The sequence below is a fragment of the Bombina bombina genome, chromosome 6 (assembly GCF_027579735.1).
Source record: "Bombina bombina isolate aBomBom1 chromosome 6, aBomBom1.pri, whole genome shotgun sequence".
In the NCBI taxonomy this organism is placed as follows: Eukaryota; Metazoa; Chordata; class Amphibia; order Anura; family Bombinatoridae; genus Bombina; species Bombina bombina.
Window position 1 is genome coordinate 108,557,605 of NC_069504.1, and position 23,700 is coordinate 108,581,304.

Sequence of the window (23,700 nt, forward strand, 5' to 3'; positions counted from 1 at the left end):
GTGGATGCATTATCACTTCCTTGGAAGTATCATCCTGCCTATATCTTTCCGCCTCTAGTTCTTCTTCCAAGAGTAATCTCCAAGATTCTGAGGGAATGCTCGTTTGTTCTGCTAATAGCTCCGGCATGGCCTCACAGGTTTTGGTATGCGGATCTTGTCCGGATGGCATCTTGCCAGCCATGGACTCTTCCGTTAAGACCAGACCTTCTGTCACAAGGTCCTTTTTTCCATCCGGATCTGAAATCCTTAAATTTAAAGGTATGGAGATTGAACGCTTGATTCTTGGTCATAGAGGTTTCTCTGACTCCGTGATTAATACTATGTTACAGGCTCGTAAATCTGTATCTCGAGAGATATATTATAGAGTCTGGAAGACTTATATTTCTTGGTGTCTTTCTCATCATTTTTCTTGGCATTCTTTTAGAATACCGAGAATTTTACAATTTCTTCAGGATGGTTTGGATAAGGGTTTGTCCGCAAGTTCTTTGAAAGGACAAATCTCTGCTCTTTCTGTTCTTTTTCACAGAAAGATTGCTATTCTTCCTGATATTCATTGTTTTGTACAAGCTTTGGTTCGTATAAAACCTGTCATTAAGTCAATTTCTCCTCCTTGGAGTTTGAATTTGGTTCTGGGAGCTCTTCAAGCTCCTCCGTTTGAACCTATGCATTCATTGGACATTAAATTACTTTCTTGGAAAGTTTTGTTCCTTTTGGCCATCTCTTCTGCTAGAAGAGTTTCTGAATTATCTGCTCTTTCGTGTGAGTCTCCTTTTCTGATTTTTCATCAGGATAAGGCGGTGTTGCGAACTTCTTTTCAATTTTTACCTAAAGTTTTGAATTCCAACAACATTAGTAGAGAAATTGTGGTTCCTTCATTATGTCCTAATCCTAAGAATTCTAAGGAGAAATCATTGCATTCCTTGGATGTTGTTAGAGCTTTGAAATATTATGTTGAAGCTACGAAATCTTTCCGTAAGACTTCTAGTCTATTTGTTATCTTTTCCGGTTCTAGGAAAGGCCAGAAAGCTTCTGCCATTTCTTTGGCATCTTGGTTGAAATCTTTAATTCATCTTGCCTATGTTCAGTCGGGTAAAACTCCGCCTCAAAGAATTACAGCTCATTCTACTGGGTCAGTATCTACTTCCTGGGCGTTTAGGAATGAAGCTTCGGTTGACCAGATCTGCAAAGCAGCAACTTGGTCTTCTTTGCATACTTTTACTAAATTCTACCATTTTGATGTATTTTCTTCTTCTGAAGCAGTTTTTGGTAGAAAAGTTCTTCAGGCAGCGGTTTCAGTTTGAATCTTCTGCTTATGTTTTTTGTTAAACTTTATTTTGGGTGTGGATTATTTTCAGCAGGAATTGGCTGTCTTTATTTTATCCCTCCCTCTCTAGTGACTCTTGTGTGGAAAGATCCACATCTTGGGTAGTCATTATCCCATACGTCACTAGCTCATGGACTCTTGTTAATTACATGAAAGAAAACATAATTTATGTAAGAACTTACCTGATAAATTCATTTCTTTCATATTAACAAGAGTCCATGAGGCCCACCCTTTTTTGTGGTGGTTATGATTTTTTTTTTGTATAAAGCACAATTATTCCAATTCCTTATTTTATATGCTTCGCACTTTTTCTTATCACCCCACTTCTTGGCTATTCGTTAAACTGATTTGTGGGTGTGGTGAGGGGTGTATTTATAGGCATTTTAAGGTTTGGGAAACTTTGCCCCTCCTGGTAGGAATGTATATCCCATACGTCACTAGCTCATGGACTCTTGTTAATATGAAAGAAATGAATTTATCAGGTAAGTTCTTACATAAATTATGTTTTTAAAACTACAGTCACCACTGCACCCTATAGTTTTTCCTTTCTCTTGCTTGTCTTCGGTCGAATGACTGGAGGTGGCAGGAAGGGGAGGAGCTATAAAGACAGCTCTGCTGTGGGTGATCCTCTTGCAGCTTCCTGTTGGGAAGGAGAATATCCCACAAGTAATGGATGATCCGTGGACTGGATACACCACAAGAGAAATAAATTGATAAGGTAAGCATAAATTATGTTTTTTCTAATTGTGTCTTAAGTATGTAGGAGTAATAATATGTCTTCATAGAGAGTTTTACCGCTTACTAGTGTGTACCTTAAGGGCAGGCTAGTCTTAGTCGACAGCGTCCATTTTACAGAAGCAACATAACTGTTAATATCGCTGATGCTGCCGCACTATACAGTCCTTATGGACCCGCCCCCCTTCAGGAGTGACAAATGGCAGATCTTGTGCCAAAACAACTGTTCTATAGCGGGAAAATTAACCCCCACATTACCGGATCCCTCTCCTAGAAACACAGCCGGGGAAATCACAAACATAAAGAAAAGGTGGAGACTACCACTAGTAATTTAATGGATTCGTGTACTCTCCATGCCAGGAAAGAAAATAATTTATCAGGTAAGCATAAATTTTGTTTTTATACTCTGCATACCCTTCATGACTTAATAACATTTGTAACCTGAGGGTTCTTTCATGACCCTTATAAATTTCTGAATTAAATATATTTGTTTACATTATTTTGCTTAGGTTTCCTTGTTGGAATACCGGAAAAGGCAACGAGAAGCAAGAAAAAGTGGCTCCAGACCTGAGAGTTTATCTTTAGTTTCTTTGTCACCTCATCCGGACAGTGGTGGTAGTCTAATAAATAACTTCACAGCTTCTGAGAACTGTAGTAGTGCTATGGACAGTATTGAGCAAAATGAAAGTCTAGCTAATTTAGCATTACCAATGCCATCTGAGGTTCCAAATCTTCCTGTGGAGGAGGTGGACACCAGTTCTCCAGCCAAGGACTCTACAACCAGTGAAAAAAGTGATCCTGAAGTTCAATGGTAAACAGTTGTTACCCTCACAAAAATAATGCATTTCTGTCAATACTTCTCTTTACAATACTTAATCTTGACCTTTAACCATTAAATTAATGCAACATTCCCACAAAATAACTTATTTTAAAGGGACAGTCAACGCCAGAATTGTTGTTGTTTTTAAAGATAGATAATCCCTTAATTACCGATTCCCCAGTTTTGCATAACTAACACAGTTATAATTATACACGTTTTACCTCTGTAATTACCTTGTATCTAAGCCTCAGCAGACTGCCCCCTTATTTCAGTTCTTTTGACAGACTTGCATTTTAGCCAATCAGAGTTGTCTCCATGGTAAATTCACGTGCATGAGCTCAATGTTATCTATATGAAACACATGAACTAATGCCCTCTAGGGGTGATAAACTGTCAAAATGCATTTAGATTAGAGGCGACCTTTAAGGTCTAAGAAATTAGCATATAAACCTCCTAGGTTTAGCTTTTAACTAAGAATACCAAAGGAACAAAGCAAAATTGTTGATTAAAGTAAATTGGAAAGATGTTTAAAATTACAAGCCCTATTTGAAACATGAAAGTTTTTTTTGGACTTGACTGTCCCTTTAAAACCATAAAGAATAGTGTTTACTTCTGTGATCTCTAGTTTATGAATTAATTTGTCAGATTTCAGTGCCTAAGGTTTTTAAAGAAAAATTAAAACAGGGTTAATTTAACCCCTAAGGACTGGGCATTTCATTCTAAAACTTGTCCAGAAGACAAGAGAATTTTTAGCATTTCTGCCATCACTACATTTAAACAGAAATAGAGCATTTTTATTTATCTATCAAAACAATATATATTTTTTAGTAGACAATGCAAGGTATTGATCTAGGCCCATTTTTAACTTTATTTCATAGCACCGTTTCACTGCAAAATGCTATTGTAGCTTACAAGTAGGTAGCTTGTAAGGTTAAAGCGACATTAAACCCAAATTTATTTATTTTTTCATGATTCAGATAGAGAATACAATTTTAAACAACTTTGTAATTTACTTCTATTCTCTAATTTTCTTCATTCTCTTGATATTCTTTCCTGAAAAGCATATCTAGATAGGCTCAGTAGCTTCTGATTGGTGGCTGCACATATTCGCCTTATGTGATTGGCTCACCCATGTGCATTGCTACTTCTTTAACAAAGGATATCTAAAGAATGAAGCAAATTAGATAATAGAAGTAAATTGGAAGGTTGTTTAAAACTGTATTCTCTGTCTGAATCATGAAAGAAAAATTCTGGGTTTAATGTCCCTTTAAGTTTAGTTGTAGTGTAGAGATTACCCTACCACCTGATCCCTACCTGATCTTTCCTAAACAGCTCTCTACCCCCCCCCCCTATTCCTCCTTTCCACTCTAGGACCTCTCTCTTGCTCTCAGCGTTGATTTTTGTTCTGCAGTGTAGCTGTCCCACCCATTCCCGCCCCCCCCCCCCCCCCCCCCGCTACATGGGCCCCTCCCTCCTAACCATCCCACACCACCACATGATCGGCTCCACCGCTACCTGATGCAGAGAGCGACACAGAGTGTCTCACTCTGCCGGTCTATTTCTGCATTGCCCCATACAGAAAATTGCGCCATCTCGCCACTGTTAGCGAGATCGCGGCAGAAAGAGGCCCCGGACAGCAGCACCATGCAGGGTATGATGCTGGTCCTTAAAGGCCGGTACTCTAGATGGTACTGCGCTGGTCATTAAGGGTTTAAAGGGACAGGAAACCCACACTTTTTTTTTCTTTCATGATTCAGATAGAATACAATTTTTTTTTCCACAATTTACTTTTATCAAATTTGCTTCATTCTCATGTTGTTCTTTGTTGAAGTTATCTAGATAGCATGCACATGCCTGAGCACTACATGACAGGAAATAGAGCTGCCATTATAACATTTTTAAACATTTTTTTATTCTAAGTATTTTGATTCTGCTTTAGTGTTTTTTCTTATACTTTGTGTCTGAAATACTCTTTACAACACCACAACAAAACTTAAGAATTATAAATTGATAACGTTTCATGATAGAAATTCTTTACTTTACTGTATATAATGAAGCACTAAGGAGAAATGAAATACTGCCTAAAATAAAACATAAAAAAGTTTGAATTAAAAAAAAAAAATAATAGAAAAAAAATAGAATAGAAAAAAAGAAATGTTAAAAGAAACCTTAAAATCTAAATTAAATTCTTTTCATTATACATGGGGGGGGTAATTCTAAATATTTGCTTCAGCAAAGGATACCAATAGAATAAAGTAATTAGACAATAGAGATGAATTGGAAAATGTATTTTTCTAAATGCTATGCTCTGCCTGAAAGTTTAATTTTGACGTTCATGTCCCTTTAATCTTGTTGATATCAAAAGCAGTCTTTTCTAGTGCTTCATTGTATGCAGTTATGTTCATATTTTATATCATGATGAATTGATTGAAGCCTTTTCAGTTTGTTTCTCAAGTTTTGTTTTCATAGCATATAGAGTACTTCATTATTAAAGGGACATATATGTATAAGAAAAATTATCTTAATACTTTAGTGCATTTTCTTATTGCTCCATTGCATATACTGTATATTGAACCCTGGGAAAAGAGGGTTAACTGCACTACCTGCTACCCTATTCAGAAATACAGCTACTAAGTTTATATTAAAGGGACATAATACTCATATGCTAAATCACTTGAAACTGATGCAGTATAACTGTAAAAAGCTGACAGGAAAATATCACCTGAGCATCTCCATGTAAAAAAGGAAGATATTTTACCTCACAATTTCCTCAGCTCAGCAGAGTAAGTTCTGTGTAAAAAGTTATACTCAGCTGCTCCCAGCTGCAGGTAAAAAAATTAAAAAAAATGAAGAAATGAACAGCAGCCAATCAGCATCAGCAGTGCTGAGGTCATGAACTCTTACTGTGATCTCATGAGATTTCATAGTAAACTTCCTTTACCTGATTGGTGAAATAATATGAGAGTGCACGATGCTAGTCCCTTCAGATGTCCCAGGACAAACACACTAAAATGCTGCTTAGAAATCCTTTACAATGGGAGGTGGCTACTGAGGAACTTTTGAGGTAAAATATCTTTCTTTTTTACATAGAGATGTTCAGGTGATATTTTCTAATCAGCTTTTTACAGCTATGCTGCATCACTTTCAAGTGTTTAAACATTTGGGTATTATGGCCCTTTAAAGGCACAGTAAACATGCTTGTAATATAAATTGGTTAATTATATTAAGTTTAAAAAAAAAAGTTCTCATTTGACATTAGACAACAGGTTTATGTGTTTAGTTGGGGACTAAAATATTAACCCATGCAATTTAATTTTAAAAAGAAAATGTACATAACATGTGGGAACTATCATTTTTAAATAAGAAGCCTTTTTTTCCTGCTAATCATGCTGTTCATATATCAAGCATCCACCCTTCTTTCTTGTAATAGTAAACACATGTATGCATTTAAAAACGCACTAGTCTCACATCTCTCCACAAACAATTATGAAATCTTTCAATAGCCTACATGTAATTCTCATTAGGGCAAGTGTGGGGAGTGCATGGGGGCTATATGTATATATACTGCAGATTCTATTGTTGTCAACAGGCATTGCACAGCTGTGTTAATTATTTTGCACTATGATTACATTTTGTCTACTTGTGTTTTGAATAGGACTTCTTCAACTTCTGTTGAACAAGCAAGGGAAAGAAGCTATCACCGAGCCCTTCTCCTAAGTGACCACAGGAAGGATAAAGATACTGGTATGTTTTGCTGCTTATTCAGTGTATCATCCATTTATTAGATATCTGCGTCTATTAAAATCCAAATATTTCTTGGCACATCGGAATAGCACTCATAAATAAGACTCTCAATTAAATGGTTTGGCAGGAATCCCAAAGCCCTAACTTTTCAGGTAGGTATAAGTGGCCTCTCTTAGAGCAGTCAGTGACATTTAGGGATTGAAGGCACAGTATGATAATTTCAGTAAGCATGATTTTATTTCTGGTTCTTGGCTCAACCAAATAGCATCCACCAACAACATTTACTTAGCAGGACACTCTAAGGACAGGCAGAAAGCAAAAATGGTCATACGTTTGTCATGCTGAAAAAAAGAAAAACACTTTGGCATTACAGAATGGGGAACATTATTAATGTGACAAATGGAAGATGGACTAAGCGCCTACTTGCGTACCTTTAGCCTAGGAGGGGTGATACCTAGCAATCACCAAGAGGACAGAAATAGATAGTGGGTGTGCCCAGGCGCCTAACCAAACGGAGGCAGGTACTCTACGTAAACAAGTGGATTTATAATTAAAAATCAATTTAATGCATAATTAAAAACAATAACAATATATACACAATGGTATGCAGGTGAAAAAAATTACAATTTAAAACAATGAAATCATGGATCCATGGTGCCTCAACAATAAGATAATATATTAAAATAATATGTGAGTATAACTGTATGATAAAAACAACAATAATCAATTCCAAAAGAGCGGGTATGTACAAAAAAGGAATCACAAATGTGGTACGGATATACGCTGATAATTGGTCCTTTGGGGGGTAGTAATAGTCCTTTGTGTCCTTTTAATAGAATAAAGGTAAACTGGGGATCCTGTTATTACCCAATGTATCCAAAAGATCAGGGGAAAAGAAGGGGATATCGCTATTTGTCCCTTAAACCTACCCTCAACTATTCTTGTGATTTAACTCGCTTCTATCAAGTTTTTTAAGCACCTCAAGCACTTTAAACTAAGCTCTCACATTGTGGATTAATCAACAGGATCACTGTGTTGACTAAGTGAATTACTCCTAAAACTGTCACTCAGCTGTTATTCACACCACCCTTCCATTTGCAATTTTTGGCGTCACACACTTTTTGCAGATATATATATATATATATATATATATATATATATATATATATATTTTATTATTATTTATTTTTTTGCAGATATATATTTTTTTGCATATATATATATATTTATATATATATATATATATATATATGCGAAGAGAGAGGGTAGTAGGTAGTTGCGCCACAATTAGAGCAGTAGTAGTAGTACAATGAAATGCTCTATGAGGATGTCCAGTGCCTGCTGCTATTAGTGGTGTCTCATTCCTCCTAGGTGAGACTAGAAAATGGTGAAAGGTAGAATCGGGTGTGTTCTAATAGCGCTTGCAGAAGATGTTCCTCATAAGCAAGTGGGGGGGGAGGAAAACAGAAATGGGAATATCCCCAGATGAGTATTGAGTTGTTGAGATGAAAATAAATGGTAATAAATGCTCACCTGTTGGATCACAGGGACCAGCGATCAGCGACGAGTGGACCAGGGTGGTGTGTATTAACACCAAAGCACATATGAGAGAGACAGGAGAATATGCATCCAAAAAGATATATATGTATATATTTATATATACAAGGAAATGTGGATAGATGATGATAATTATAAATATACAGGACCAAGAGATAACCACAAGTTAATGTGGGAATGGTTACTGTAGAAACGGAGGCCACTTGTAGGAATGTCCAGTTCTTACCACACTGTATTTGTGGACAGAGGGTAGAAAAGAAGGAAGTTCCTATTTAATATGAGATAACCAGAATAAAAATAAAAAATATATATGAAAATAAAAATAAAATGCAAATATGAATATTTAAAAAAAGTACGAGTGTGTGGATCAAAGGGATTAAAAAATATACAAAAAGTTATATTTAAAAACAATTTTATTGTTCTCATAAAATAAAATCTGGAATATGAAAAAATAAATATATAAATGGCAATTAATGTATATTAAAAAGGATATGCTGATGAGCTGATATGGTATGAAAAACCGTAGTCAAAAAGGAAAAAGAGTAAGTGAGTGGCCAGTATGGCGCGGCAAAAATAGGTACCGTGCAGGTGGCAGTTAAACTTACTTGATAAAAGAGCTGAGCAGGAGGACCTTTGGAGGTGTCCTAGGGATTAAAATCGTTTGAGACAAAATATCGCTGCACGGAGCGGCTAGTAGCTGGGTCTCGGCGTGTGAATCGGAATTCCGGATGTGATGTCACGAACGTGCGTCACGTGCCTTACGCGTTTCGTGAGCGTATCAGCTCACTTCATCAGAGGCTAATGAATCTGTTGGCATCCTAGTTGCCCTTAAATAGCGTCAAGCTATTTAATCAGGAAAAAGGAGGAGTATGTCCTGATCTGATTAATCAGATGGATATCTTTGTTCACAAGAGATATTTTCGAAAACGGGGGACAATTCAAGAGTTGGAGTTTACGGGGATTATAAATGTTTGGGTATTAAAAGAAGAGATATTTTCGAAAACGGGGGATAATACAAAAAATGGTGTTTACGGGGATTATAAGTATTTGGGTATTAAAAGAAAATATAAGTGAGACAGGGTCACATTAAAACCACTATCTGTGTGACGGGGGGGGGGGCGGGCTGATTGATAATTAAAATAATTATAATAGTAATAATAATTTAAATTAATTAAAAAAATGTATTAATTAAAAATAGGAGGATGTCGTTTGGGACATTTACTAGGTATTAAAGTATAATGAAATATCAATATATATACTGATATCTGGCTGAAAAAGAATTAAAATTTCCAAGGATCAACTACAGTACAAAAAGTATTTGCGTAAGGTGTGAAAAAAGAAATTATATTAATTTTAATTAAACTCAATATAAATTAAAATTAAAGTTTACTGGCAAGAAAGAATGTAGGACAAAAAAATATATATATACTGTAGGACAAAAAAATATATATATGCACGTCTATACATATTTATATGTGAAGATACAATGGGAATAATACACACCTTGAACCGAATACATTAATATAAATCTGTTTTCTATTATTCCCATTGTATCTTCACATATAAATATGTATAGACGTGCATATATTTTTTTTTTCCTACAGTATATATATATTTCTCCTGTTAAGTGTGGTCAGTCCACGGGTCATCATTACTTCTGGGATATTAACTCCTCCCCAACAGGAAGTGCAAGAGGATCACCCAAGCAGAGCTGCTATATAGCTCCTCCTCTCTACGTCACACCCAGTCATTCTCTTGCACCCAACTAATAGATAGGATGTGTGAGAGGACTGTGGTGATTATACTTAAGTTTTTATATCTTCAATCAAAAGTTTGTTATTTTAAAACAGCACCGGAGTGTGTTGTTCGTTCTCAGGTAGAATTTGAAGAAGAATCTACCTGAGTTTTTGGATGATTTTAGCCGGCGTAGCTAAAATTCATTTTGCTGTTCTCGGCCATTCTGAGGAGTGAGGTAAACTTCAGATCAGGGGACAGCGGGCAGGTTCACCTGCAAAGAGGTATGTTGCAGTATATTATTTTCTGAGGAATGGAATTGACTAAGAAAATACTGCCAATACCAATATAATGTAAGTTCAGCCTTAAATGCAGTAGTAGCAACTGGTATCAGGCTGTTTATGTATATATGTGTACACTTCAGTATTCTGGGGAATGGCACTTCTCTGGGTAATACTATATTCATATAATCTTTAGCCTTACTTGCAGTGGGAACGTCTAGCAACAGGCTGTTTAATGACATTTCATGATATTTAATTTTAAACGTTTTTGCTGGCATGCTAAATTGTTTAAATATCTGAGGTACTAGGTGAAAAAATTGTTTTTGGGCACTTTTTTCCACTTGGCTGTCGTTTATTTTAATTTGAGACAGTTTACTGAGCTTCCCTCACTGCTGTGGGTGAGGGGGAGGGGCCTATTTTGGCGCTTTTGCTACGCATCAGAAATTCAGTCAAAAGTCTTTTTCTCTTCCTGCATGATCCGGATCGTCTCTACAGAGCTCAAGGGTCTTCAAAGATTATTTTGAGGGAGGTAATCACTCACAGCAGACCTGTGAGATTGTGCTTTGACTGTGATAAAAAACGTTTATATTTTGTACATTTGTTTCTCTGCTATTAAGGGTTAGTTATCCATTGCTAATGGGGGCAATCCTTTGCTAAATTTATGCTTTTACTGGGAAAAATCTGATTGTTATAATTTTTCCGGTTTCTTATTATTAAACTGTCATAATTTTTTTCTGTGCTTCTTAAAGGCACAGTGCGTTTTTCATATTACTTGTAATTTGAGTGAAAAGTATTTCCAAGCTTGCTAGTTTAATTGCTAGTTTGTTAAACATGTCTGATTCAGAGGAATATCTCTGTGCTATATGTGCAAAAGCCAAGGTGGAGCCCAATAGAAATTTATGTACTAATTGCATTGATGCTACTTTGAATAAAAGTAATTCTGTACAAATTGAACATCATTCACCAAACAACGAGGGGGAAGTTATGCCGACTAACTTGCCTCACGTGTCAGTACCTGCATCTCCCGCTCGGGAGGTGCGTGATATTGTAACGCCGAGTACTTCAGGGCGGCCATTACAAATCACACTACAGGACATGGCTAATGTTATGACTGAAGTTTTGTCTAAATTACCAGAACTTAGAGGTAAGCGAGATCACTCTGGGGTGAGAACAGAGTGCGCTGACAATATTAGGGCCATGTCAGATACTGCGTCACAATTTGCAGAACATGAGGACGGAGAGCTTCATTCTGCAGGTGACGGATCTGGTCCAATTAAACTGGATTCAGACATTTCAAATTTTAAATTTAAGCTGGAAAACCTCCGTGTATTACTAGGGGAGGTCTTAGCGGCTCTGAATGATTGTAACACAGTTGCAATACCAGAGAAAATGTGTAGGTTGGATAAATATTTTGCGGTACCGTCGAGTACTGACGTTTTTCCAATACCTAAGAGACTTACTGAAATTGTTACTAAGGAGTGGGATAGACCCGGTGTGCCTTTCTCACCCCCTCCTATATTCAGAAAGATGTTTCCAATAGACACCACCACACGGGACTTATGGCAAACGGTCCCTAAGGTGGAGGGAGCAGTTTCTACTTTAGCTAAGCGTACCACTATCCCGGTGGAGGATAGCTGCGCCTTTTCAGATCCAATGGATAAAAAATTAGAGGGTTACCTTAAGAAAATGTTTGTTCAACAAGGTTTTATATTGCAACCCCTTGCATGCATTGCGCCTGTCACGGCTGCAGCAGCATTTTGGTTTGAGTCTTTGGAAGAGACCCTTGAATCAGCTCCATTGGATGAGATTACACACAAGCTTAAAACCCTTAAGCTAGCTAATTCATTTATTTCTGATGCCGTAGTACACTTAACTAAACTTACGGCTAAGAATTCCGGATTCGCCATTCAGGCACGCAGAGCGTTGTGGCTAAAATCCTGGTCAGCTGATGTTACTTCTAAATCTAAATTACTTAACATACCTTTCAAAGGGCAGACCTTATTCGGGCCCGGTTTGAAAGAAATTATCGCTGACATTACAGGAGGTAAAGGCCATGCCCTGCCTCAAGACAGAGCCAAACCTAGGGCTAGATAGTCTAATTTCCGTGCCTTTCGTAACTTCAAGGCAGGAGCAGCATCAACTTCCTCTGCACCAAAACAGGAAGGAGCTGTTGCTCGATACAGACAAGGCTGGAAACCTAACCAGTCCTGGAACAAGGGCAAGCAGGCCAGAAAACCTGCTGCTGCCCCTAAGACAGCATGAAGTGAGGGCCCCCGATCCGGGAACGGATCTAGTGGGGGGCAGACTCTCTCTCTTCGCCCAGGCTTGGGCAAGAGATGTCCAGGATCCCTGGGCGTTAGAGATCATATCTCAGGGATATCTTCTGGACTTCAAAGCCTCTCCCCCAAAAGGGAGATTTCATCTTTCAAGGTTGTCAACAAACCAGATGTGTACAAGATCTTTTACTAATGGGAGTGATCCATCCGGTTCCGCGGTCGGAACACGGACAAGGGTTTTACTCAAATCTGTTTGTGGTTCCCAAGAAAGAAGGAACCTTCAGACCAATCTTGGATTTAAAGATCCTAAACAAATTCCTAAGAGTTCCATCGTTCAAAATGGAAACTATTCGGACAATCTTACCCATGATCCAAAAGGGTCAGTACATGACCACAGTGGATTTAAAGGATGCCTACCTTCATATACCGATTCACAAAGATCATTACCGGTATCTAAGGTTTGCCTTCCTAGACAGGCATTACCAGTTTGTAGCTCTTCCATTCGGGTTGGCTACGGCTCCAAGAATCTTCACAAAGGTTCTGGGCTCTCTTCTGGCGGTGCTAAGGCCGCGAGGAATTTCGGTGGCTCCGTACCTAGACGACATTCTGATACAAGCGTCAAGCTTTCAAACTGCCAGGTCTCATACAGAGTTAGTACTGGCATTTCTAAGGTCGCATGGGTGGAAGGTGAATGTAGAGAAGAGTTCTCTCTTACCACTCACAAGGGTTCCCTTCTTGGGGACTCTTATAGACTCTGTAGAAATGAAGATTTACCTGACAGAAGGCAGGTTAACAAAGCTTCAAAATGCTTGCCGTGTCCTTCATTCCATTCAACACCCGTCAGTGGCTCAATGCATGGAGGTAATCGGCTTAATGGTAGCGGCAATGAACATAGTACCCTTTGCACGCCTCCATCTCAGACCGCTGCAATTATGCATGCTAAGTCAGTGGAATGGGGATTACTCAGATTTGTCCCCTACTCTGAATCTGGATCAAGAGACCAGAAATTCTCTTCTATGGTGGCTTTCTCGGCCACATCTGTCCAGGGGGATGCCATTCAGCAGACCAGATTGGACAATTGTAACAACAGACGCCAGCCTACTAGGTTGGGGCGCTGTCTGGAATTCCCTGAAGGCTCAGGGATCATGGACTCAGGAGGAGAGTCTCCTTCCGATAAACATTCTGGAATTGAGAGCAGTTCTCAATGCCCTTCTGGCTTGGCCTCAGTTAACAACTCGGGGGTTCATCAGGTTTCAGTCGGACAACATCACGACTGTAGCTTACATCAACCATCAAGGAGGGACAAGAAGCTCCCTAGCGATGATGGAAGTATCAAAGATAATTCGCTGGGCAGAGTCTCACTCTTGCCACCTGTCAGCGATCCACATTCCTGCAGTGGAGAACTGGGAGGCGGATTTCCTAAGTCGTCAGACTTTTCATCCGGGGGAGTGGGAACTTCATCCGGAGGTCTTTGCCCAAATACTTCGACTTTGGGGCAAACCAGAGATAGATCTCATGGCGTCTCGCCAGAACGCCAAGCTTCCTTGTTACGGGTCCAGGTCCAGGGACCCGGGAGCGGTCCTGGTAGATGCTTTGACAGCACCTTGGACCTTCGGGATGGCCTATGTGTTTCCACCCTTCCCGATGCTTCCTCGATTGATTGCCAGGATCAAACAGGAGAGAGCATCAGTGATTCTAATAGCGCCTGCGTGGCCACGCAGGACCTGGTATGCAGATCTAGTGGACATGTCATCCTGTCCACCTTGGTCTCTGCCTCTGAGACAGGACCTTCTAATTCAGGGTCCTTTCAAACATCAAAATCTAATTTCTCTGAAGCTGACTGCTTGGAAATTGAACGCTTGATTTTATCAAAGCGTGGTTTTTCGGAGTCAGTTATTGATACCTTAATACAGGCTAGGAAGCCTGTTACCAGAAAGATTTACCATAAAATATGGTGTAAATACTTACATTGGTGCGAATCCAAGAGTTACTCATGGAGTAAAGTTAGGATTCCTAGGATATTGTCTTTTCTACAAGAAGGTTTAGAAAAGGGTTTATCTGCTAGTTCCTTAAAGGGACAGATCTCAGCTCTGTCCATTCTTTTACACAAGCGTCTGTCAGAAGTTCCAGACGTTCAGGCTTTTTGCCAGGCTTTGGCCAGGATTAAGCCTGTGTTTAAAACTGTTGCTCCACCATGGAGCTTAAATTTAGTTCTTAACGTTTTACAGGGTGTTCCGTTTGAACCCCTTCATTCCATTGATATCAAGCTGTTATCTTGGAAAGTTCTGTTTTTAATGGCTATTTCCTCGGCTCGTAGAGTCTCTGAGTTATCAGCCTTACACTGTGATTCTCCGTATCTGATTTTTCATTCAGATAAGGTTGTTCTGCGTACTAAACCTGGGTTCTTACCTAAGGTTGTCACTAACAAGAATATCAATCAAGAGATTGTTGTGCCATCATTGTGTCCGAATCCTTCTTCAAAGAAGGAACGGCTTCTGCACAATCTAGATGTAGTCCGTGCCCTGAAATTTTATTTACAGGCAACTAAAGATTTTCGCCAAACTTCTTCCCTGTTTGTCGTTTATTCTGGACAGAGGAGAGGTCAAAAAGCTTCTGCTACCTCTCTCTCTTTTTGGCTTCGTAGCATAATACGTTTAGCTTATGAGACTGCTGGACAGCAGCCTCCTGAAAGAATTACAGCTCATTCCACTAGAGCTGTGGCTTCCACTTGGGCCTTTAAGAATGAGGCCTCTGTTGAACAGATTTGCAAGGCTGCAACTTGGTCTTCTCTTCATACTTTTTCCAAATTTTACAAATTTGACACTTTTGCTTCTTCGGAGGCTGTTTTTGGGAGAAAGGTACTTCAGGCAGTGGTTCCTTCCGTATAAAGATCCTGCCTGTCCCTCCCGTCATCCGTGTACTTTAGCTTTGGTATTGGTATCCCAGAAGTAATGATGACCCGTGGACTGACCACACTTAACAGGAGGAAACATAATTTATGCTTACCTGATAAATTCCTTTCTCCTGTAGTGTGGTCAGTCCACGGCCCGCCCTGTTTTTTATGGCAGGTCTAAATTTTTAAATTATACTCCAGTCACCACTGCACCCTATAGTTTCTCCTTTCTCGTTTGGTTCTTGGTCGAATGACTGGGTGTGACGTAGAGGGGAGGAGCTATATAGCAGCTCTGCTTGGGTGATCCTCTTGCACTTCCTGTTGGGGAGGAGTTAATATCACAGAAGTAATGATGACACGTGGACTGACCACACTACAGGAGAAAGGAATTTATCAGGTAAGCATAAATTATGTTTTTTTTGTCCTACATTCTTTCTTGCCAGTAAACTTTAATTTTAATTTATATTGAGTTTAATTAAAATTAATATAATTTCTTTTTTCACACCTTACGCAAATACTTTTTGTACTGTAGTTGATCCTTGGAAATTTTAATTCTTTTAATTCTTTTTCAGCCAGATATCAGTATATATATTGATATTTCATTATACTTTAATACCTAGTAAATGTCCCAAACGACATCCTCCTATTTGTAATTAATAAAATTTTTTAATTAATTTAAATTATTATTACTATTATAATTATTTTAATTATCAATCAGCCCGCCCCCCTCTGTCACACAGATAGTGGTTTTAATGTGACCCTGTCTCACTTATATTTTCTTTTAATACCCAAATACTTATAATCCCCGTAAACACCATTTTTTGTATTATCCCCCGTTTTCGAAAATATCCCTTCTTTTAATACCCAAACATTTATAATCCCCGTAAACTCCAACTCTTGAATTGTCCCCCGTTTTCGAAAATATCTCATGTGTACAAAGATATCCATCTGATTAATCAGATCAGGACATACTCCTCCTTTTTCCTGATTAAATAGCTTGACGCTATTTAAGGGCAACCAGGATGCCAACAGATTCATTAGCCTCTGATGAAGTGAGCTGATACGCTCACGAAACGCGTAAGCCACGTGACGCACGTTCGTGACGTCACATCCGGAATTCCGATTCACACGCCGAGACCCAGCTACTAGCCGCTCCGTGCAGCGATATTTTGTCTCAAACGATTTTAATCCCTAGGACACCTCCAAAGGTCCTCCTGCTCAGCTCTTTTATCAAGTAAGTTTAACTGCCACCTGCACGGTACCTATTTTTGCCGCGCCATACTGGCCACTCACTTACTCTTTTTCCTTTTTGACTACGGTCTTTCATACCATATCAGCTCATCAGCATATCCTTTTTAATATACATTAATTGCCATTTATATATTTATTTTTTCATATTCCAGATTTTATTTTATGAGAACAATAAAATTGTTTTTAAATATAACTTTTTGTATATTTTTTAATCCCTTTGATCCACACACTCGTACTTTTTTTATATATTCATATTTGCATTTTATTTTTATTTTCATATATATTTTTTATTTTTATTCTGGTTATCAGCTCATATTAAATAGGAACTTCCTTCTTTTCTACCCTCTGTCCACAAATACAGTGTGGTAAGAACTGGACATTCCTACAAGTGGCCTCTGTTTCTACAGTAACCATTCCCACATTAACTTGTGGTTATCTCTTGGTCCTGTATATTTATAATTATCATCATCTATCCACATTTCCTTGTATATATAAATATATACATATATATCTTTTTAGATGCATATTCTCCTGTCTCTCTCATATGTGCTTTGGTGTTAATACACACCACCCTGGTCCACTCGTCGCTGGTCCCTGTGATCCAACAGGTGATCATTTATTATCATTTATTTTCATCTCAACAACTCAATACTCATCTGGGGATATTCCCATTTCTGTTTTCCTCCCCCCCACTTGCTTATGAGGAACATCTTCTGCAAGCGCTATTAGAACACACCCGATTCTACCTTTCACTATATTATATATATATATATATATATATATATATATATATATATATATATATATATATATATATATATATATATATATATATATATATATATATACACCTTTTGGTAAATACACAGTATTTGAACGTTTTTTCAACACTACTTTGGATCTTTGGATTTTTTACATAGGACACTTTTTTCCTCCACGGCTTTATCATTGTAGTGCTTTTACCCCTTCTTTTCCCCTGATCTTTTGGATACATTGGGTAATACCAGGATCAGCAGTTCACCTTTATTCTATTAAAAGGACACAAAGAACATTATTAATGTATCAAAGCTAAAATGCATTTTGTGTTCAATTTTGTAACTTTAACCTTGTGTTCTTGATTTTACACCAGAAATGTCTTCTTTATGCACCGCTTCTTCTCACAAATATTGCATTCAGGCCGAACTAGGCTGTTTTGTCTTTACACTCTCCTATTTAGCAGATAGACAGGAACCAAACACTACCCCACCTATACTCCATCTCATCTAATTTCAAGAATTTACCATAACATTTGCAACCATTGCAAATCGTGTGTCTTTTACATAGCTCGCGGTTGCGTTCTTAAAGGGACAGAAAAGTTAAAATTAAACTTTCATGATTCGGAGCATGCATTTTTAGACAACTTTCCAAATGAATTCTGTTATAAAATTAACTTTGTTCTCTTTGGTATCTTTTACTGAAGAGTAAAACTAGGCTAATAAGAGCTCAGTAGTGTGCACGTGTCTTTAGTACTCTATGGCAGCAATGTTTTGAAACATTGTATAACCAAGCTACAAATAACGCTGCAAAACACTGCTGCCATAGAGAACTAAAGACACGTGCACACTACTGAGCTCTTATTAGCCTAGTTTTACTCTTCAGTAAAAAATAGCAAGAGAACAAAGCAAATTTGATAACAGAAGTAAATTGAAAAGTTATGAATTATTAAACTTTAATTTTGACTTTTCTGCCACTTTAAGATTATAGTCTATTTTTTACCCAGCACTTCTGGATCTACCAAAAAAATAAAGATGAATGTAACCCCTTGCTGTATTGTCTACTTATTGCATTTTTTTTGCCTATTTACTAGTATTTTGTCTTTAATTAATCAAGGATGTTTAAAAGAACACACAAGCTTTAGAACCTGGTACAGAAGTGTTGAGTATTGTTCCATAGTTTAAGGAGTCTAAAGAGTGAGTTAAAGGGACAGTTTACTCAAACATTATCTCCCCTTTAATTTGTTCCCAATGATTTACTTTCCCTGCTGGTGTGTTTTAAATGGTTTACAAGTATTTCCATTACCCTTATATTGGCATTTGAAATTGTTTATGTAGCCTGTGGTATCCCCACCCATCCTGAAAGTTTTTGGCCTCAAGGCCATGCTGTGTTAACACAACCAGTAGAAGAAATTACACTCCCAGTGGGTTATACAAGAGATAAGGAAATAAAATGTTAATTTTCCATTGTTTTCTCCAAGTATTGGTGATTGGTTTATGGACAGACATAAGATAAAGAAGCAGGTATATGTAGGCAGTGTGATAAAGAAATGAGATTTTATTAGGCTGTGGCTTCAAAACTCAAAATCAGCTAATTCATATACACCAATAAGCCTTAAGAAAGCAAATCTCATTCATTTTATATTCTGCAGCTAGTAAAAAAAAGTAATTGGAAACACATTAAGGAAAAAACAATTTTATAGTATACGGTCCCTTTAAGGAATACGGCCCTTTTGTACCATTTATGAAGCTAAAAGTGTGAATTTGGTAGTAATGCTCTATTAAATTTATTTTTTTAAATGTTCCCATTCCGTGTTCCTTGGGTAGCTTTTTCTTTTATTACTAAAAATGTATGACTAACTTTGTTAAAAATTGTTTCCCTCCCTGCAGATTTGGACCCCGAAAATGGGGATATTGTAAAGGAATGCCAATCCCCAGAAACAAGTCCATCCAAACAAAACAAGGTATATATAGTTTTGTATATTTATATACAGTATATAGTGTGTGTGTATGTATGTGTGTATATGTATATATGTGTGTGTGTGTGTGTGTGTGTGTATGTGTATATGTATGTATGTATGTGTATATATATATATATATATATATATATATATATATATATATATATATATATATATATACACATACAGTGCACCCTAAACAGCAACTACTAATGGAATTACTATATAAAGTATGGGGTAAAAAATAATATCCCTCCTGAAAAATACATTAACATAGAAATTAATTAACCAATGTCATTCATTTATTATACAAAACTTTATAAAATTAAAAAAAGAAGAAAGTTTGGACCAGCAAAACACACCACTTAATAACCTTTTAAAATGCCCTCTTGTTTAAGGGGCCAGACTGGAAAATCAGACCAGCCCTGGAAATTTGTATAGACTGGCCCAGCCCCGCCCCCTCCTACACCTCCCAAATCAAAGGCACTGATAACAGAAAACTAACAGACCTTTATTCATAGAAACATATTTACATACACTCACTTCACCCACTTACATAAAGTATATATACGGTACAGATACATTCAGTACACATTTGTGGACAGAGGCGTCAAATATTGAGAGACATATATAGAGAGATAACAAACATATAAAACATACATATGTTTCTCTCATTATATGTTTTTAATCCAATGATAAACCCAAATCATGTCAACATTAATAAACATACTTTTAACATTACCATAAGAAAGAAACAAATAAACCTAAACAAACCAAGGCCTAGATTTAGAGTTGGGCGGTAGCCGTCAAAACCAGCGTTAGAGGCTCCTAACGCTGGTTTTTACCGCCCTCTGGTATTTGGAGTCAGTCATTAAAGGGTCCAACATTCACTTTTCAGCCGCGACTTTTCCATACCGCAGATCCCCTTACGTCAATTGCGTATCCTATCTTTTCAATGGGATCTTTCTAACTCCGGTATTTAGAGTCGTGGCTGAAGTGAGCGTTAGAAATCTAACGACAAAACTCCAGCCGCAGAAAAAAGTCAGTAGTTAAGAGCTTTCTGGGCTAACGCCGGTTTATAAAGCTCTTAACTACTGTGCTCTAAAGTACACTAACACCCATAAACTACCTATGTACCCCTAAACCGAGGTCCCCCCACATCGCCGCCACTCGATTAATTTTTTTTAACCCCTAATCTGCCGACCGCCACCTACGTTATACTTATGTACCCCTAATCTGCTGCCCCTAACACCGCCGACCCCTATATTATATTTATTAACCCCTAACCTGCCCCCCACAACGTCGCTGCCAGCTACCTAAAATAATTAACCCCTAATCTGCCGACCGCAAAGCGCCGCTACTTACGTTATCCTTATGTACCCCTAATCTGCTGCCCCTAACACCGCCGACCCCTATATTATATTTATTAACCACTAATCTGCCCCCCCTCAACGTCGCCTCCACCTGCCTACACTTATTAACCCCTAATCTGCCGACCGAATCTCACAGCTATTGTAATAAATGGATTAACCCCTAAAGCTAAGTCTAACCCTAACACCCCCCTAAATTAAATATAATTTAAATCTAACAAAATAAATTAACTCTTATTAAATAAATTATTCCTATTTAAAGCTAAATACTTACCTGTAAAATAAACCCTAATATAGCTACAATATAAATTATAATTATATTATAGCTATTTTAGGATTTATATTTATTTTACAGGTAACTTTGTATTTATTTTAACCAGGTTTAAGAACTATTTAATAGCTAAAATAGTTAAAATAATTACAAAATTACCTGTAAAATAAATCCTAACCTAAGTTACGGGAAGAAGAGGCGATCCAGACCGGCAACAATCTTGATCCAAGCAGGATCTTCTATCTTCATCCGATGAGGAACGGCTCCATCGTGAAGACCTCCAGCGCGGATCAATCTTCTTCCGACGACGTCCAACTGAAGAATGACGGTTCCTTTAAGGGACGTCATCCAAGATGGCGTCCCTCGAATTCCGATTGGCTGATAGGATTCTATCAGCCAATCGGAATTAAGGTAAGAAAATTCTGATTGGCTGATGGAATCAGCCAATCAGAATCAAGTTCAATCCGATTGGCTGATCTGATCAGCCAATCAGATTGAGCTCGCATTCTATTGGCTGTTCCAAGAGCTGAATTTCTTGGGGCATGCCCCGCAAAGGGCCCTGTTCAGGGCTGGTAAGGTAAAAGAGCTTTGAACTTTTGTAATTTAGAATAGGGTAGGGCATTTTTTTATTTTGGGGGGCTTTGTAATTTCATTAGGGGGCTTAGAGTAGGTGTAATTAGTTTAAAATTGTTGTAATATTTTTCTAATGTTTGTAAAAAAAAAATTTTGTAACTTAGTTCTTTTTTATTTTTTGTACTTTAGTTAGTTTATTTAATTGTAGTTATTTGTAGGTATTGTATTTAATTAATGTATTGATAGTGTAGTGTTAGGTTTAATTGTATGTAATTGTAGGTATTTTATTTAATTAATTTATTGATAGTGTAGTGTTAGGTTTAATTGTAACTTAGGTTAGGATTTATTTTACAGGTAATTTTGTAATTATTTTAACTATTTTAGCTATTAAATAGTTCTTAACTATTTAATAGCTATTGTACCTGGTTAAAATAAATACAAAGTTACCTGTAAAATAAATATAAATCCTAAAATAGCTATAATATAATTATTATTTATATTGTAGCTATATTAGGATTTATTTTACAGGTAAGTATTTAGCTTTAAATAGGAATAATTTATTTAATAAGAGTTAATTTATTTCGTTAGATTGAAATTATATTTAACTTAGGGGGGTGTTAGTGTTAGGGTTAGTCTTAGCTTTAGGGGTTAATACATTTATTAGAATAGCGGTGAGCTCCAGTCGGCAGATTAGGGGTTAATGTTTGAAGTTTGGTGTCAGCGATGTTAGGGAGGGCAGATTAAGGGTTAATACTATTTATTATAGGGTTATTGAGGCGGGAGTGAGGCGGATTAGGGGTTAATAACTTTATTATAATAGCGGTGCGGTCCGCTCGGCAGATTAGGGGTTAATTAGTGTAGACAGGTGGAGGCGACGTTGTGGGGGGCAGATTAGGGGTTAATAAATATAATATAGGGGTCGGCGGTGTTAGGGGCAGCAGATTAGAGGTACATAGGGATAATGTAAGTAGCGGCGGTTTACGGAGCGGCAGATTAGGGGTTAAAAAAATATGCAGGTGTCAGCGATAGCGGGGGCGGCAGAATAGGGGTTAATAAGTGTAAGGTTAGGGGTGTTTAGACTCGGGGTACATGTTAGAGTGTTAGGTGCAGACGTAGGAAGTGTTTCCCCATAGAAAACAATGGGGCTGCGTTAGGAGCTGAACGCGGCTTTTTTGCAGGTGTTAGGTTTTTTTTTTTTTCAGCTCAAACAGCCCCATTGTTTTCTATGGGGGAATCGTGCACGAGCACGTTTTTTAAGCTGGCCGCGTCCGTAAGCACCGCTGGTATCGAGAGTTGAAGTTGTGGTAAATATGCTCTACGCTTCTTTTTTGGAGCCTAACGCAGCCATTCTGTGAACTCTAAATACCAGCGGTATTTAAAAGGTGCGGCCAGAAAAAAGCCAGCATAGCTAACGCACCCCTTTGGCCGCAGAACTCTAAATCTAGGCGCAAGTGTTTTACTGTGTGCAGAATTAATGCATATTTTTATTAAATTTACAATAGTCACGTGCACTAGCACTAAGGGGTAAAAAAAAAAGAATGCTACACAAGAACATACATACATATACTGTGTGTGTGTATATATATATACCCACACACAGTCACACACATACACAATTTCTATTCTTTATTTTCCCCAGAAGGGAGGAGCACATTTATTATTTATCTGACCTTTTCATTTGCTTGAGACACTGACACAGCATAACCTTTTACTCTGTGTTATCTGATCATGCAGTGGAGTAGACATTAAAACCAGCAGCAAAGTAAAGTAATAAACTTAATACATAGTAGTCGACTGTCTCCTCCATGCTTCTGTGCACGGGAGTTTGTTGTCTGCTATCTCTAGCGCTGGATTGGGCTCCAGTGCTTGTGTTTTCTAGATTCATATTGGATAACAGGACAGAAACTCCCCAGTAAGGACACCGATATGTCAAGCAATTGTGCTGAAATAACTGGGTATAAAATAACAATGCCACACAAAATATATTGTGTATGGAATCATCGTACAGTCTATAGACTGCAATAAAGATTGTACCGTGATGTGTAACAGAACATCCCTTGCAAAAATACAGGGTCAAATGATGTTTATTTACAAATAAATCTAGTTTTTTTTTTTTTTTTTAAATAAAGCAACTCAACTCTTATAAATTTTCTTTACC

General features: G+C 37.6%; 1 protein-coding gene across 5 annotated transcripts in view; it reads left to right on the plus strand.

The window, feature by feature from the left end:
- KMT2E (lysine methyltransferase 2E (inactive)) overlaps window positions 1-23,700 on the plus strand; it is a 464,054-nt gene that overhangs the window by 434,621 nt on the left and 5,733 nt on the right. For all 5 annotated transcript variants that reach the window (XM_053716547.1, XM_053716548.1, XM_053716550.1 and 2 more), the window contains 3 exons: window positions 2,569-2,870; window positions 6,535-6,623; window positions 19,258-19,331. In XM_053716547.1, coding sequence (XP_053572522.1) covers window positions 2,569-2,870; window positions 6,535-6,623; window positions 19,258-19,331 — 465 coding nt within the window. The remainder of the gene's footprint in view (window positions 1-2,568; window positions 2,871-6,534; window positions 6,624-19,257; window positions 19,332-23,700) is intronic.